This window comes from Pholcus phalangioides, unplaced genomic scaffold (assembly GCF_987345545.1).
Source record: "Pholcus phalangioides strain wild (caught in Gottingen) unplaced genomic scaffold, Ppha-v1.0 ptg000010l_1, whole genome shotgun sequence".
In the NCBI taxonomy this organism is placed as follows: Eukaryota; Metazoa; Arthropoda; class Arachnida; order Araneae; family Pholcidae; genus Pholcus; species Pholcus phalangioides.
Genome location: NW_028301603.1, coordinates 26,349,114 through 26,367,216, shown reverse-complemented (window position 1 = coordinate 26,367,216; position 18,103 = coordinate 26,349,114). Strand labels below are relative to the sequence as shown.

The following is an 18,103-nucleotide window of genomic DNA, read 5'->3' as shown; positions in this document are numbered from 1 at the left end:
CAACCGGTGTGCCCCGGCACCCTAGGGTGCCGCGATATCAGCTAAGAGGTGCCGCGAGATATTATGGAGATAAATCAAAAAAAATATTACTGTCCACTTAAGGTCTTAAAATGAATTAAATCGAATAAGTTACTCTCATGCATGACAGACTTATTGGATAAGTCGCCATCTATGGTTGCAGTGTCAGCAATGTGAGCTTTTGCCAGTGTCTGGCTGTCCATGTACGGCCCTGTTCATAGCACACGAGCTCTAAGGAAAGATGATTCGTTGGCTTTGTAGTCTAGTGCGCTCACCCGGCAAGTGAGAGGACGTGGCTTCAATTTCCCTCAAAGACAGTTGAATTTTCTTTCTAGGATTTATCTTCGCATCAGCCAGCTGTCTAAACCTTCATAATAATAGCGGAGGGTGACATAATCTTCGGATAAGCTTGAAGATCTCATTTTTCAACACTTATCAAGGTTGCAAGATGCAATAGATATGTACTTTACATCTCTTTTCACTGAGAATCTCGACTGGGTTGTCTCACCATTTGATTTCGCAGACAGTGCGGAGAAAATAGATTTCACTGCTTGCCGAACCAGATGAATTTATTAATTTTTGCGCTGATTCCACGCTCAAAGGTAAGTTCACCATGTGTGATACGTCGGTTTTTGGCTTGGATTGAGAGAGGAGTATCTTAATCTAATGAAGCAATTAACGCACTTTCACCCTTTTCATATCATTATATGCGAGCGAGCCTTTTCTGATTATGGAGACAATAGTTTTTACGTACGTGCTTGACCAAACCGAAAATGATTTATATTTTAAGTTTTAAGCTTATTTATCATGCACCGTGTGTGGGAACGATGTTCTTAGCATTTTAGCCTTCAAATAGCATTGAAATTAACAGAAACTGATTATTGTAACACGTAAATGTATTTTCTTTCGAAATTTTAATTTTTTTAAATATTGCATTACAAAAATAAGTTTTTGACAGTCGGGGGCACGATCCCCTATGCCCCCTCCACGTACATCTGCGATCATTCCAATATACGTTAGGAGGTAGGGGGCAGAGCTGACGAAATTTTGCTTACAAGGAGAGGGAGGGGCTGAGAGTTCTGCTGACGGGGGGGGGGGGGGAGGTGAAAAATGGGCTAAATATTTGCTGACGTAATACTTGAACGGCCCGAAAGCAGAAAGCAATTACGTCTTTGCGGAGGATGTTCCGTACAAAGAATAAGTAGCGTATGAAGAGATGAAATTTCTCCGTCACGACCGATCCGCTGTACCGGTGAATCCGGAGCGTGTGAAAGGAGCGTAAGTCACGTAGGCCACTGTGTCCTTGCACTGCAGCCGTGTGTTGTAGTGGCAACAGACGGCGACTTTTCCGAACGTCGAATCGTCCGTATCATGTGAAAGCTACCATTCAATTGCTCGCTTTACTATTGGAATGTCTTTGCACGTCCAATCCGCCGTGCCGGCGAATCCGGACATCACCTTCTAAAGCAGACATCTCTAGCTAAAGATGGCGCTGATCCGGAGCGTGTGAAAGGAGTTTTATCTATAACCTCTGTAAAGCTAGCGTTGAGAAATGCAAAGAACCTATTCTGATTGACTTGTAAAAAAAACTTTTTCTCTTTCCTGAAAAGTGCGAGGAAAAAAAATTGGTTTTTATATCTCTCTAGTTTTCTGTATAGCAGGGTTAATACATTTTTAGCATTGTGAAAAACGCCAAGCTATACTTTTGGTGTACGATTGGTCAATTTATCCGGATTTTTAAGTGACGTCATCAGTTTTTAAAGCGTTATAACTCATTAATTATGGGTTTTCAATGACTACTAAACACATCGACACAAAATGAGTTTTTGAACCCTTGAACTAAGCAAAAAATTAATAAACCACATAGCCCACATACAACCACCCCCAAATAATGTGAAAAAACGATAAAACTTCTGCTTTGGCAGAATCATTAATTACAATCTATTACATTTGTATTATTTGACAATATTTCGATATGATCCCCTTTTTATTTTAAAAAATGTTACACACACATTTTATTGACAAGATTTGGTAAAAAAGTATGACAGAACCTAGAAACTAGGACGTTATACCAAAAAGTAGGAGCTCTTAGGCTGGGATTACACTAAAAAAGTTTGATAAAATCCCTTTTATAAAACTTGAAAAATCCAGCCAATAAAGTTCATGGGTTATATTCGAGCAAATGCAACCCATAACCTTACTGGTTGAATTGTTCAAATTTTATAAAAGAGCTTTTAGAAAACTTTTATAGTGTAATCCCGGCCTCATATATTATGAGCGTGTGCGAAATGAAACCAATTCGTATGGCTACTCTTTACAGGGGAATTGTGCGGCGGCGACGATCCCGACCAGGATGAAGACGAGGTAAAAAGAAAAATATTATATAATTTATCTTTAATAAATTCTAAGCCATATAATGATAAATCGCATAAAGGCCCTTGGCCCAAATATGGCCCTGGGGGTTATCTATGTGGCCTGCCCTCCTCAAACCTAATTTTGTAAAAATGAACTAAGCGGCACATTTACAGATCCCTTAAGTGTTCCGTGGTACAATTCCAGAGCATTTAAGCGACCCGTGGCACATCAGATCACTTAATTGACCCGGAACACAGTTCCAGAACACTTAAGCGCTCCATGACACATTTAGAGATACCTTGAGTGACATGTGACGTAGTTTTAGAGCATTTAAATGGCCCCCAGTGCGGTTCTACATCACTCAAGTTACCCGCGGCACATTCTCAGATTATTGAAGTGATCCGCGACATATAATTACGGATCACTTGAGTGATGCGTGGCGCAGTTCCAGAGCACTTGAGCGGCCCGGACACATTTCCAGATCCGCGAAACATTTAGAGATCACTAAAGTGGCTCCCCCCGAATATAGGTGGCACGCCCGAGATTCGCTCTCGTGGCAGTCGTGTTCGAGAGTGGTTCGAACGAAGTTGTTGTGATGTCGTCCACGCGGTGTATATGTTGTCGTAAGCCGGATTTCCCCCCCCCCCAGATCTAAATTTTCAGTCCCTTGAAAATAAAAATATAGTAGTTTCAACCCTAGGAGGCTACAATTTGACGCCCACCGTGAAATATGACGTTTTTGTTTTCAACTCGAGGGAAATCGTCAGCGTTCAGCCTGAACGTACCTACGAATTGGTAAGTGAAACTTTCGTCGCAAATGTTCGTTCTCAACCTGAAAAGAATTCATCGCATCGGCTGTTTCGAAATTCGCGGAAGTGTTCGTCGAGTGTGAAAATGTTTAATGTTCGTTTTTTTTTATGTCGTTCCGCACGTCTCAAAAGTGTAGATTTTTTTTTATTGTTATTGAAACATTGGTTTATATATAGTGTGCAAAAGGAAAGAAGCAAGACCTCATCGTTCTAGCTCAAGCATTGGGAGTAGCAGTGTCAACCGACATGACAGTCATTCAGATAAAATCTGCAATAATCAACCACGACGATTATGATGAGGACTTTATGAAACAATTCCTGCTAACTGTCATCGATGAGAGAATTTCGGACTCTAAACGCCAAGATCAACGGGAACAAGCCACGCTTCAAGCGGAAATCGAAATCCGAAAGTTGGAAATGCAATTCGAACTTGAAAAACTCAAACTTCAACCCGAAGTCGCTTATAACGGTGCCAGCTCTGTGTCAACGTCACCAGAACTTATATTTGAACTTCATAAACTGCTCCCGAAACTTCCAAAAGGATTGCCATATCCTTGTTTCTATCTCTCGCTGAACGGCAACTCAAATTGACGAAGGTCCCTGAAGAATTTTGGGTATCCCACCTCATCACAGTCCTGCCGAGTAGTGTAACATCACTCATCGCACAGGAACCTGAAGATAAAGCATCAGCTGATTATCAACATGTAAAAGTAGGCTGACCATATTTCCTCGAGCGAAATACGGAACGTTGGGATTCCAAATACGGGACATCGCCAAAAATGACGCCAAAACCAAAAAAGTCGCCAAATATTGTTGAAATAACGGAGAAATCACAATGGCTGGAAATGCAGCATTACTGCTAATTGCAGTGGATTAAAATGAATTCCACGAAAAAAAAATTTTCACTAAGACAAATGTGGGAGATTCATATACTCATTTATAGTTGCAGTTATCATAACATAATTTATAAGTTGAAAATAATTTCAATCTTTGACTTCAATAAAGAATAAAAATTCAAGTAGGCTTCGTGCAAAATACGGGAAAACCGGGACAGTTTTGCTAAAAAGTCGGGACAGCCAAAAAAACAGAAAATACCGGGACTGTCCCGGGAAATACGGGACGTATGGTCACCCTATGTAAAAGGGGTCCTCCTGAAACGTTTCCGATTATCTGCTGAAAAATTCCGTCAACTGTTTGCTACTCACAAGAAATCGAAAGACAGTACTTGGCGTGATTACTATTTCGAGCTCAGGTCGTTCTTCGAGAACTGGTTAACTGAATCGAACATCACAACTTTCCATGGGTTAAAGGACTTGATCATTACCGACCAGATGAAAAAGAAAGTCCCTTCTGAATGCAGAGCATCTAATGGATGAGTGGACAGAAGTAATCTCACCCACTGTTCTTGCCGATAAACTGGATGCCTATGACAATATCAGAAGTGTTTTCAACCGAAACAATTTTTCGAATGAACCCGAACAAGTTCGTAAAACTGTGCAACCCCAAAAATCCGTACCTTTACATGACAGATCGTCTATCGTTTGCTATGGATGTCGTATGCCAGGGTTCATCAAAGCAAAATGTCCAAATTGCTCTCCATCGACTGCGACAGCTGTGAAATCACCAAACAACGCTATGTTGTACAGCTGTCAACCCACAGACGCTCAGGTATCGCTACCGCTGATGGAAATTCAAGTATGTCAAGATCGTGGTCTCATATGTATCGACACAGGTGCGACACACTCGGTTGCAGGAGAACTCTTATACAAGCTTTTCCTAAGTAAATATATACCAATGAACAGTGCACCACGACCATTTGTCTGGCTGATGGTACCCGGTCTATCAGCAAGGTCTATGAAGTCAGAGTACCTATACGCGTTGGAAATCGAACTGTCAATACTACCTTTGTGGTATTACCAGAAGCAAAGGGTAACCGATCGTTGCTGGGATTGGACTTCTTGACGGTAATAGGCATCGCTGTGGATCTGAAGAGGAAATGTTGGTTTTTCAGTGACACTCCACATCACCAATTCTCATTCCCACAGGTTCCAACGGCTCCTGCAGTATCGGAATCAGTGGACCTCATGCATTCATACCGATTGCGTGCTGACGAGGGAAGAGATTTGACTCCTGAACAAAGCGTCAACTTAGTGCCCTGCTAAGCGAACATCAGGATGTTTTCAAACCATGGGGAGAGCCTACTTCATTCGTTGAACATCATATCAACACTGGAAATACCCTACCAACAGCTGTCCCTCAGTACCGAATGTCTCCAGCGAAAACCAAGAGGGGTCACAAGCCTGTCCCGCCTCGACTCGTGAACATCTGAAGCCAGAGAGAAAGGGGACGCAAAAAGGCCGAGGCCATGATAGAAACGGCGGCTATGCCCGCAAAAGACGATGCAAAGAAACAAAGGGTAGCAGTGAATCCTCCGCAGAAGCGCGACAGCCGATTCGCGTCCAGGTGATCGTCTGTCATTACTGTGAGATGACCTTCGAGGACGAATCCGTCTTCCAGGATCACGTAGAGTTCCACAAGACGAAAGGAACAAGACGAAAACTGTACACACTCATTGCCGAGGCGCCAAAATTCTGCGGTGTCCCAGAGATCTCCATGTAGACATGATGTGGCTAGTACATCTTCACCTCCGGTATCGCTTGGAGTGAATCATACATCAGCACTTCGACCTTGCAAGAACATTGCACAGACGCCGGTGATGCCTATGCGGTGACGAGGCCGCCCTCCGAAAAAGTCGTAGATTGATCTACCTACAAGTCATCGTTCTCGTGAAGAATGAACTATATATATATATATTATTTTTGAAAATATGTGTGATGTTTATTTTTTTTTTTTGCCCTCGATTAGTGAAATGTGTTCGTCAAATATTTTTGATTGTTTATATGCACCGTATTGTTTATGTTTGAAGACTCTTCCTGGTTTCATACCGAGACGGTTTCCAGACGGTACCGAGACGAAAACCAGAGGGGAAGTCTGTGACGGTCAAGGCGACCGTATTCACGAATATAGGTGGCGCGCCCGAGATTCGCTCTCGTGTTCGAGAGTGGTTCCTATGAAGTTGTTGTGATGTCGCCCACGCGGTGTATATGTTGTCGTAAGCCGGATTTCCCCCCCCCCCAGATGTAAATTTTCAGTCCCTTGAAAATGAAAATATATTTGTTTCAACCCTACGAGGCTACAATTTTTATTAATATCGTGTAAGTTGGTACTAAATTTAATGCTTCCCACCGGGCCCGTAACTAGGGACAAAAAGGCGGGGGCACAAAAAAAATTACCGTATATACTCGTGTATAAGCCGACTCCAATAAATTGAAAACCCGTGTATAAGCCGACCCCAAAAAATCCGCGCATTTCAGAGAAAAAGAAATCTTATATTTCCATGCAAAATGAATAGCTTACGGAAATTTACAACAGACAACGATTCAAACTTTTTAAACCGTTTCTTCTGAGTCTCCAAGCTCATCGTAATCCATCAGATCATCATAGAGGGTGCGGCATCGCCCCTATGATGGGTACGCTGTCATCGCCATTGTCATTTTCAAAGAGGATATCGTCTTCAGTTCCGTCCATCGCATTGCTGATGCAACACTTTTTGAAGGATCGGATGATAATTTCGGTGGAAACAGAATTCCACGCCTCATGTACCCATTGGCACACTAGGCCAATGTCAGGTTTCTTCAAGGCCCAACCTGTTTGTAGTTTCTTTATCATCGGAACTCATCCATTCGATCCACAAATTCCTCAAAGAGTCTTTGAAAGGCTTGTTGATGCTCACACAAGGCTTTAGAATCGACGTTAGCCCACCTGGTATCTAAGTCAATGATGTTTTCGATTTCTTTGAATCGTCTTTGACATTTTCGGGGGTTTGAACATATCTCATACCAATAATGCCGGTTTCTCAAACACTGCTATAAAAATGGCTACTGATTGCGGGGGTCGATATTTTCCCATCAAAAACTGACCTGAGTATTCCGACCCCCCCCCCCCTTGAGGAACGAATTTTTCCACAAAAAAACTCGGCTTATACACGAGTATATACGGTACATTTATTTTGCGTAATAATAACCCTTCCAGGGGAGGGGGACCTAGAAGGCCGTAGAACGACCCCTCCCAAGAGAGAATATAAGAAAATGGCTCATACATAAGTCGTGCGAAAACTCTACCGCTAAAAATGAGGGTTACACTTCTAAGACGCACAATTTTTTGCAATGAGGCTTTTTGAATAGACGTCATAATCATCATTAGCATTACTTTGAGGGACAGGCACGGGATGATCCCCATAGAAATCAATGTTAAAATTGCCGCTTTTAACTGTAGAAATGTGGAAATTTAGCGGGATTTCCCACCAAATCAATAATTTTAAAAATTGAATTGAATTCTTGATTTTCGAAATATATTGAGTTCGCTTAGAGGTACGAAGCCCAGAAAATAAAATACAAAATAATTATCCGGACCTACTTTTGAGTTGTATATTCATGTAATAATTAACACATTGATTTTCAACCTCTTTATTTATAACTTATCAGGGGCGAAACTGTATTGCTGAACTGAACTGAATTAAAATTAATTTGCCAGTTCCGCGGCACAATTTTTGATGGCCGCTCTACTGGTCTTAGAAGCGGGCCACTAAGGGAGTGGCCTATTTTGGAGTGTGAGTGTGTGTAAGATGTGGTGTAAGGACAAAATTGGGATTTTAAAGTTCAAGTTCCGACCCCTAACAAATTCGCAGGTAAAGTGCCGCCGTGACCTTGTCGCACCTAGAAGAGAAAAGAGAGAAAAAAAAAATTTCCCAAGTCCAATGTCGGAGCGCCATTGGCCGAGAACTCGCTTACTCAGGACTAGCTGCTGACCTGTGGGAGAGAGGAGGAAAAAAGTCCAGAGATGAAAGGAAAAAGAAGAGAAATAGAGAAAGATCTTTTTTTTTCAAAATTTTTAGATTTTTTTGGTGATTTTTGAGAAGAGGTAGAAAAACAAGAAAATAAAAAAAAATAAAGAAAAAAATAACACGTAGAAAGGGGACGACACAAAAAGGAGAGAGGAAGAGAAAAAGAGGGGATTCCGGCCGGAGACATGATGGCTGAAACACTGAGCTATAAGTAAAGAGTTTGAGTATAAGTTTACTTATAGCTAGGCTGACCATATTTCCTCGAGAGAAATACGGGACATTGCGTTTCCAAATACGGGAAAATACGGGACATCGCCAATTTTCGCCAAAAACAACGCTAAAACCAAACAAGGTTGCCAAATATTGTTGAAATTACGGAAAAATCACAATGGCGGGAAATCATGCAAATTGCAGTGAATTACAATGTATTCCACGAAAGACAAACTTTCAAGACAAATGTGGGAGATTAATATTCTCATATATAGTTGTAATTGTCGTAAAATAATTTATGAGTTGAAAAATAATGTCAATCTTTGACTGCAATAAAGAATAAAAATTCAAGTTGGCTTCGTGCAAAATACGGGAAAAACCGGGGCACTTTTGCCAAAAAAGTCGGGACGGCCAAAAAAACAGAAAATACCGGGACTGTCCCGGGAAATACGGGACGTATGGTCACCCTACTTATAGCTCAGTGGGCTGAAATGGTTGATCATCGATGATTCAGCAATCGATGATTATGGCCTGGATGTATCGATGGAGTTTTGCACCAATCGTATCGTTTCTCTTGCCTTGGCTTCGAATCTTGCAATCGCATGCTTGAGCTGGATATTGTCTTTTCGTACTAATTTCAGGATACTGTTCTGGAAAGAGATGGCGAATTCTTCGATGGGATCCGCATTGTTTTCCTCGACACTTGTGTCTGGCGAGAAAGGAGATGACCTCTTGGGCACCGTTGTTGCATTTTCCTGAGGAGAGCTTGTTCTCTCGACCCCCTTGAATTGGCTTGGGCACCCGGCTTGGATTGGAGACTGGTTTCTTTCGGCTATCATCGGTTTTCTTGGACCTAGAGTACGGAGAGAAACTGCAGTTCCTGTAATTGGCTTTGTGAAACAGCTTACAGTTTGTGCACTGTGGCTTGTCGACGCCCATTACGTTTGGGCAATCTCGGGACGCATGGTTTTGGATGCATTTTACGCATCTTTCTGGTGCCTTGCAGCCGGCGGAGTGATGACCCCACGTCTGGCAGCGAAAGCACATAATATGCTTGGGTGGGCGGTGAGTCCGGTCTCTCTGCCTTGCTCGGAGGCAGTCTAGTGACTTCAGGTCTAGCAGCTTGGCTGATCTTGGCTCCTGAGGGATATCCACCCGCCATAGTGGTAGCTTGGCCCCGTCTGATCTGCTGGGCGCGTCCTCATCGGACGCGTTTGGGTCGAGACCCCTGATGACATAACTGTCCGGGTTTTCACTGTCCAGTAAGTACGAGTGAAATTCGATCTTTTTTTCGGTGCAATGTCGCACATAACGTTTCAAGTTCACAGGAAATCTGACGCCATTTCCCCCCGGAAGAGATGATGATCGGTGGTATTTTCCTGCTTCTTGATTGGTCCGTGGTAGCCGGGGTCGCCATTGGCTCGTCATCGGATTGAGGCGGGCTAGTTGCTCCGCTTGGCTTGCCGTCGTTTCGTTCAGCGAGGAGTTCCCCGAGGGCGGGAAGGGCACCGGCGAGAACAGCGGCGGCGGGGTGGTCCTGGTACCTGAAATAACAAGAATCGGAATCGGCGTTTTGTCCGACCCCTTGCTTAGCTTTCTCTTGACGTTGCATGAGTTTGGGTCAACAACGTTCGTTAGGGTGTGCATGTTTTCGAAAACACGTTCCCTGGTTTCTTCACGAAGTTGGCCTTTCAGCCTGAACATCCACCAGAAGTCTTTCGAACTCAGCTTTATCTACCGGTTTATCTCCGTCCTCATCGACGAACTTCCAGAAGCCGCGCTCCAATACTTTCCAATCTTCCCCATAGTTCGGGATAAGCTTAGTGTGAAGGAAGCAGCACTTCAGAATTCCGGTCGTCATACCTAAAAAAAGAGAAAACGGTGCATGCGAAACGCTAGGCTAACCAAATGTGCGAGAGCTAAAAAGCACGTCTGCACGCTGCGGCGTCTCGAGGCAGAATGATTTTAATATTCAACTGGATAAATCCGTATAGTTTAGGCTGTTTTAAAACTAGTTATGGGCCAATAAAGTACATTAAATAAATTTCGCAGCTTTAATTGGAGCATTTTTTGAAGCAAAAATAGGCAGATAGATAACTTGAAATGCAAGAAAATATCGATCGATATATCTAGCGCTCATCAAAAGGAAGAAAAATTCATTTTTACGTTTCTTTAAGAATCTAGATTTGTTTCTTTCATGAGTCGCGCAGGATCTCGCCATATTGGTTATCGCGGATACGGTTTGTATGTCCCTCAAAGAAAGAGGGAAATATCACGTGATCCAAAAAGCTTCATAAATATAGCAACCTCACCATAGGCGTACGCAGAATTTTCTCGAGGGGGGTTTCAGTTTTTTTTCCCTTCTGAGGGGGTGCTTACTTTTTTTCCTGCAAAATAACGCTATAATCTTGGCTCAAGTGGGGGGGGGGGGGTGTTAGAATCCCAGAACCCCCTTTGCGTACGCCAATGAACATCTCAGGGAAATTTCAAAAACAGTGGAGGGGGGGGGGATGCTATCTTCCAGTCACAGGCGATTATGGGTCTCACTTTATGGGATTATCTCTTTACCTCTCTAAATGGAATTATGAATATCACGGGTATATCTTTCTTTCCCTTCACTCCCAGAGTTATTTTAGGACGTTTTTGGCGCCAGCAGCTCAAATTGCATCTTAATGCGATAAAAAGAAAGTCATTTTGTGGCCTTCGATTCCATTGTAGATAAATTGTATATCTTAACGTGACTATCATCCTTCCCGTTTTAGTGGCAGAGTTCTGGGACACCCTGCATATTGAACGGCATGTTATCATATCATTTTGGTTCCCCACTCTCTGAAAGAAATTTTTTGCTGTGGCCCTGGTTAGTAGCCTATCTTCAAATAAGCAAGGTGTCTAAGTAAAGAAGAAGAATGATTATATTTTGAACAGTAGTAAACGATGTCCCGAGAGCGTGTAGGTTCCGAAAATAAAAATATAAACGTCATGTTTTGTTGTTGACGTCATAACTGATGTATCGGGCGAATTTCATTATAATTTCTCGAAATGGCGATCGGCATCATGAACGATGTAGTGTATGTACTCTCATATATACAGAGCTGGATGAAAGGGCATTTTATATAGCTTTGCTTGTGATGTGAGTAGAGTTTAGTACAGTAATCAATTTTGCTCTTGCTTTCATAGTACGAAAACGGAGAAGAAGAAGATGATGATGATGATGATGACGGAAATGAAGAGTGAAACTCCAAGGCAGTTGAACTTCTACTTGTGCTAAAGTTATAGAAGACTCTTTATCGGTTCTTTATTCTCAATCGGTTCTATATTCTGTGCGTTACCGTGAACAGTGATACGAAGCACCGGCTTTCGGCGCATCTTCTCCATCATGGGACTCATTTGAGTTTTAAAGCAATCGATATGGCTGTATACCCATTGATAAGTTATTAAATGGGTATAGAAAAAAACAGGGGGAAGGACAAGAATTAGGAGAATAGTGAAGGGGATAATCCTGATTAAATATGATGAGTAAATATGATAAATATAAGTTCAATTGGAGGACAGTAGTCCTTAAATGCTTACATCATCTTATACTTGTAGCGTACAAAATAAATGCGAGTATATAAAATTGTTTCTTACAAAGAGATTTCTGGTTAAATACGAGTATATATGCTATAAAGTAAGTCTGGATTTTTTTTTTTTTTTAAGTATTTCTTATAGTATAATATTTAGCAAGTCCAGCGTGAATATAATATTTACATCGTGGTGTGACTTTCTATGAAGTCGCCATCTGGTGAGCATATTTTGAGTATGTATCATTTCAGCAATTATACATAGTTCATTTGGGAATTTTCTACCTCCATTAAATATAGGATATAGATTCAACTAGAGGACAGTATTCCTTAATTGTCTACTTCATATTCTACATACAGCGTTCGAAAGTGCGAGTATATAAAATTGTTTCTTATACCAAGGTTTCCGATTAATTACGATTATATATGCTATAAAAGAAAGTCTGGATTATTATGTATATATATTTATATTTTTTTGATTTTTTATTTATTTTTGAATTTGATTTTTGTAGTTTTCTAGTATAATATTTAGCAAGTCCAGCCGTGTATATAATATTTACATCGTTATGCGGCTTTCTCTGAAGTCATCATCTTTCGTTATGGCGCCATCTGTTGATCATGAAATAAGTATGAACTTTCTTGATCTATACCATAGTTTCCCAAACTTTTTGTTCCATCGCCCCCTTCTTCAGAGAAATTTTTCTGTCATCGCCCCCAACTCAAGCGAACCCATAAGATCCCATGTTATACCCGTGGCTTCTATCGCCCCCTTGGACCTTTCCATCGCCCACCAGGGGGCGATATTGCCCACTTTGGGAAACACTGATCTATACTCTCGTTAATATGGTGTGATTTTTCACACTCTGGAATATATTCTGTGCTGCGGTCGATGCGTTCTCTTAAACCAAAAAATATCTCTTAGTGGTATCTCATTTTTTAAGTCCAAAAGGTTCTAGATGACCTATGTAACAAATCAAATACTACTGTTTTTATACTGACCAATCGCAATATTACAAAGTAGGAGTTTTCTGGCAATCGCCATTTTGAATTTTGCAACTGTTATTGAAATTATTCGCGGTTATCATTACTAACAATAAAATTTCTGGTCTGAGAATTTGTTATTAGTTTGAATTTGGCTCACGATTTCCTTGAGTATAACGCCATCTCATTGAATATGAAAAATCGTTTTATAAGGTATAATAGGGGCTACATTACTCATATTCGTCAAGTGAAGGAAAACCTGGAAAATACAACCGTGTGCAAGCAGTCGATCCCCTCGGGTCAAAATCTGGTCTTGTAAATGGGGCACAAACTCAATCGAAATGTTGGTAAATCTCAAACCCAATATCAATATTTCTATCATAACTATTATGAAGATGGCAGCAAATATTTGAAGGGAAGGGTTGGCGAGGAAACTCAGGCCTCCAAGTTTAAGGTTCAGGTCCAAGTTTATGCCTATGGTCCTGGATACAGATAATTCACTATTTTGTTAATTTTTTTATTATCTGAACCCAGCCTTAGGCACATCCCTGGCATGATGTATTGCAATCCCCACCCTTCCCTTCTCCTCACTCTCATCCACAGGCAAAGAAAATGAGGAAAAAACCTTAATTCAAACGTTTCTGTCATCCCGTTTTAAAAACGTGACCAAGGATTGCACACTCAGCAACTTTCTGCAGCTGAAGAGAACAAGTTTTAAATTCCAGACAGATGAGGTTGGACTGCAGGTTCCTCCCTGCTTACGACGTTTTTACTTGGTGTACGGCGGAACAAGTGGTAACATCACATCTATGTGTCCATTCCAAAGCTGGTTGAAGAGTAACCAGCTTTGACCAGCCCCAGACTCTTTAACCAACTTTGGTCCATTCTGACAGCACATGCGCATTAGTGACAAGTGGGTGTTCAAGAATTGATAAATTGCATTATATAGGACATTAATTAGTATCAACTGTTAGCCCGTGTTGTTAGTTATATATGGAAGGTTCATGGTTGGGATTCTGGTCGCTATTCCAATATATTTTTCCTCTTCGATTTTTTGGATGATTACCAATTTTTCTTTGTTTTCACTTGTATTCAAAGCTGATATTAAGCGTTCAGTCATCTCGACACGAGCCTTCATGAGTCATGATGCGCTGGCTGCATGAAACGGCGGAACAGCCAGCCGCCAGGACAAAATGAAAGCAAAATCTCATCGTGCTAATTATAATATAGTTCCAATAATTGTTTTATTATTTGCAAAAGATACGGCAATCTGGTGACGTGACTTAATCAAATCCGCCGCCGTATATCGAATTAGAGCTTCCAAAATACCTCCTTTATAGGTATCTTACATCGAATAAACATATGGTGTCAACGTGTCTTAAAAGATTCGGCACAAGTAAGACGCCTTAATATGTTAAGGAGTTATGTTACAGGGTTCATACAAAATTTCTTAAATAAAAATTAAGAAGTTTCTAAGGACCTTTTAAGGCGTTTTCAAGCAGTTTTTAAGGAGTCATGGCAAACTTCAAAACTTACAAGTTTTACAGCAAGATAAAAAAAAGGGGCGAAGCACATATGCAAATTTATTTTTAATTTGCCAAACAAATTTTCCCTCTTCTCAAAAATATAGACGTAGAAGTGGTTCGGAAATTAAAACTTTTGATTTGTTACCCAGCATTATAAGAATTCATAAAATAATCAATTCACATACAGATAATCCATACTTTTCTGTTGTCCCCAAAGTGCTCTAAAACCTTCAAGTTTCGGTCAGAAATATAACTCATAACAGTATCACATAAATTATAAAAATTCTAAGTCATATTCATTCCCCCTCAACCAAAGCTGACAAAGACTTTTTACACAATTATTTGTATTTGCAGCAACTCTTTATTCACCTCTCGCTTAAAGTGAATTAACACATACACAAATTCTTTAAAATTAAGTTCGGCACGATTCCTGCTGCCTTCTTGTTTTTCAGTTATACTCAAAAAGACATTGTTGCAAAATGGGAGCGAATTTCAGGACATTCAACAAGCTATTTGGCGATTTAGCACTCGTTATTTGGCAAAATTTACAAATTAGCACTCATAGTTCAGTGGACTTTTATTCATGAAATGAATTTTTTTTTCTACGAAACATCGGGATTTGACGCAATGACGATCGACCATAGTAATTTCTGCTGCTTGCAGTGGCCAGTGCCGTCTTAACGCATGGGTGGCCTCAAGAGAAGAGGGGCCCCACAAAAATGAGATCTGGTTGAAATTTTCTAGAATTAACCAGGTGGGACCTCAGAAAAACCACTTGGCCCGGGGGCCCATGATGCTCTTAAGATGGCCCTGGCAGTGGCGACTTTTTTTAAAACAAACTGCTGTCGGCGGTTGAGAAACACTGGACTATAGTCCGTTTCAGGTTAACTTTGCAGTGAAAGGGAAGCTACGAGGGAACCGCATCACTCGTTGCTATGGGAACGAAAGCCTCTTAACCAATGTATCGATGCGTGGCCGAATGATACGGTAAAGTTTAGAATTTTTCTACTCACTTTTCTCGCCGAAATTTTCGTCGCTCGACCTTACCCCCTTGCCCGAACGGTATACGTCGATGTCACTTGTTTTCACGACAGTTTTAGTCTTTTGTTACGGTTGATGTGCTGCTCATGGTTATTATGGATGATTCTTATCGAGTTTTGTTTACAGCGAGTATTCAAAAACCAAAAACATAGTATTCAGGAATGGAAGACCAGAGAACTTTAGCGTGGCTATTTCTGAAAATAAAGACACAACTGTCACATAAAAGATGAAAGCTCAAACCACTGTGGACCCCCCCCCCCCCACTCTCTCATTTGTTTCATCTGAAGAGACACTAAAGGCAAGGGGCATCTGGATAAACAGGTGGGTGGAAGATGGCGTCTGTTCGTGTGAGTGGAAGTCGCGACTCTGTCAACACTCTCCATGATCGGAAACTGAAATTATCCCATAAACATGGCAAAAAATAAATAATTAAGAAAAAGGAGGACCTAAAACCAAAACGTCTGCACCCATAGAGGGCCTCTCATAACAATATCGGTGCTCTCGTAGAAGAGAAACACTGGAACACTTCTTGTAATCTATGAGTGAATATCTGAACTCACTGAAGCCTATTTTTGGGAGAAAATAAAACTGATTGAATATTCGTTGTTATGTAAGCCTATAACTGCATGTAAAACAATGAAAAATTGTATCGTTATGTAAAATTCAACCAAATAACGAAAAAAATATATGCCTACAGTATACAATTGTGTAACGGAAAAAACACGACAGTGATATTGGCGGGGAAAATTTCTAGGATATCGCGCCAGAGTGTTGTTGCCGTTGCTATGGATTTTTGATAATGGTAACCAATATTTTTTATAATTTAAAAATTTTAAACAAGTAAACATCGGTTCAAAACGATATTTTTTCAGTATTTTTTTCAAAATCATATAAAAAATTGAAATATTCTGTATAAAGGTTCATCTTAAACCTCCGATATATGAGAACTATATTTTGCGGCGAAGGAATCCACTCTCTACCTTTCTCTTCACTGCAAAGTTAACCTGAAACAGACTATTTTTATAGAGTAAACCATCTTCAGCTGCACAATCAAGGATATGATCGGGTTTCACGATGAAAAGCGTCATGACGGGCCAATAATTTAAATAAAGAGCTGCGGTTACCTCAATCTAATTTTCGGGGATAAAATCGAGAGCGGGAACTTGCCAGAAAAATCCAATACGCATCTAAATTCAATTTCAATTCTCCAAATTTTGTAGAGGACTGAAAATACTCTTTCAAATTTTGCGTAATTTTTTTTTCATTAAAAAAAATACTGCTTAAAAAAATAAAACATTTTAATAGTAGCCTAATATTAATAATTTGTTTTTAAATACCCCTTAAAATTGTGTAGAAGAGTAAAATTACTCTTGTACGACTATGGAAGATGGGAGGAAGGGGTGGTGTTGAAGTACAAAGGAATAAAACAAGCCTTCTGGGAACTAATCCTTTCGTTTTTGTGCATGCAATAAAAAGCATACTGTGCGAGCAAGTGCAGTTTTAAGGTGCAATTTCGGGTTGGATGAAATCAGACTCTGTTCACCCATAAGAAAATGAACAAACCAAGGATACAGAGAACGAGCATAGTATTTACATAATACTATGTAAGTGACTCTATGTAGGTAACACAAGAGCAGGCCCGTCATTTAGGGCCCCCCCCCCCCGGCTTTTGAAAATACACTAAAAATGGTATATACACTGGTGTAAGAAATTAAGAGGATTTACAGACCTGGTCGATTATCTCTAGAACTACTGATTTTAATGAAATTTGATATGTACATACATTAATACAATACAAAATAAATAACCATTCAATGATTTTAATACACACGCATGATCGTGCGTAACACTCGTTGGAGTCGGAAGGTATGAAAAAACGGTTGCAGAATAAACAAAAAAATGGGTTAATAGGGGGTATGGTCCCCTCTTACAGATATACAGGTCTCGCAGCGTGATTTCATACTTGAAAGGCAGTTTATCATTTCCTGTGGCAATTGGTCCCACTCGTTCAGCAACGTTGTTTTCATTCCCTGGATGGTTCCCGGAGCGGGGTTGCGAGTTGCAATTGCCCTCCCCAGACTTGCTCTATAGGGTTAATGTCTGGAGATCTGGCTGGCCAATCCATCCGGCGAATATCCTCACTCTCTAGAAAATCGTCGAGCAGAAGAGCTCTATGCGGCCTCGCGTTATCGTCCATTAAAATGAACTCAGGGCCAACTGCACCCCTGAAAAGGCAAACATAGGGCTCCAAGACCTCATCCCTATACCTCACACCAGTCACAGTGCCTCTTTCAAAGACATGAAGAGGTGTGCGGCCATCCAACATGATGCCTGCCCAGACCATTAAACCTCCTCAGCCATAATGGTCGATTTCGCGGACATTGGAGGGTAGGTGGCGGATCCCTGGTTCTCTACATATGAACGTACGGCGAGAATCGGTGCTTAGGCTGAACCGGGCCTCATCAATGAAGAGAACGGTCGCCCATTGATCCAGCTCAATTCTACGGACAGGAGAATATTCTCCTGTCCGTAGAATTGAGCGGGACGCAAACAGCAGGTCTTCTTGCAAACAACCCCTCTCTCATAAAGTCTTTTGGAAACAGTCACCCTTGATACACGGGTTCCTGTGGCTGCATACAAGTCACGAGAGAGCTGAGAAACTGTAGCACTCCTGTTACGCCTCGCTATAATCGACAAATG

At 41.0% G+C, this 18,103-nt stretch overlaps 1 protein-coding gene across 1 annotated transcript in view; it reads left to right on the top strand.

Annotated features, from left to right (window-relative positions):
• Positions 1 to 12,969, top strand: part of LOC149081165 (coadhesin-like) — a 44,249-nt gene extending 31,280 nt beyond the window's left edge. The window contains exons 8-9 of the mRNA XM_089237944.1: positions 2,339 to 2,382; positions 11,473 to 12,969. Coding sequence (XP_089094070.1) covers positions 2,339 to 2,382; positions 11,473 to 11,529 — 101 coding nt within the window. The 3' untranslated portion in view covers positions 11,530 to 12,969. The remainder of the gene's footprint in view (positions 1 to 2,338; positions 2,383 to 11,472) is intronic.
• Positions 12,970 to 18,103: the final 5,134 nt, after the last annotated feature.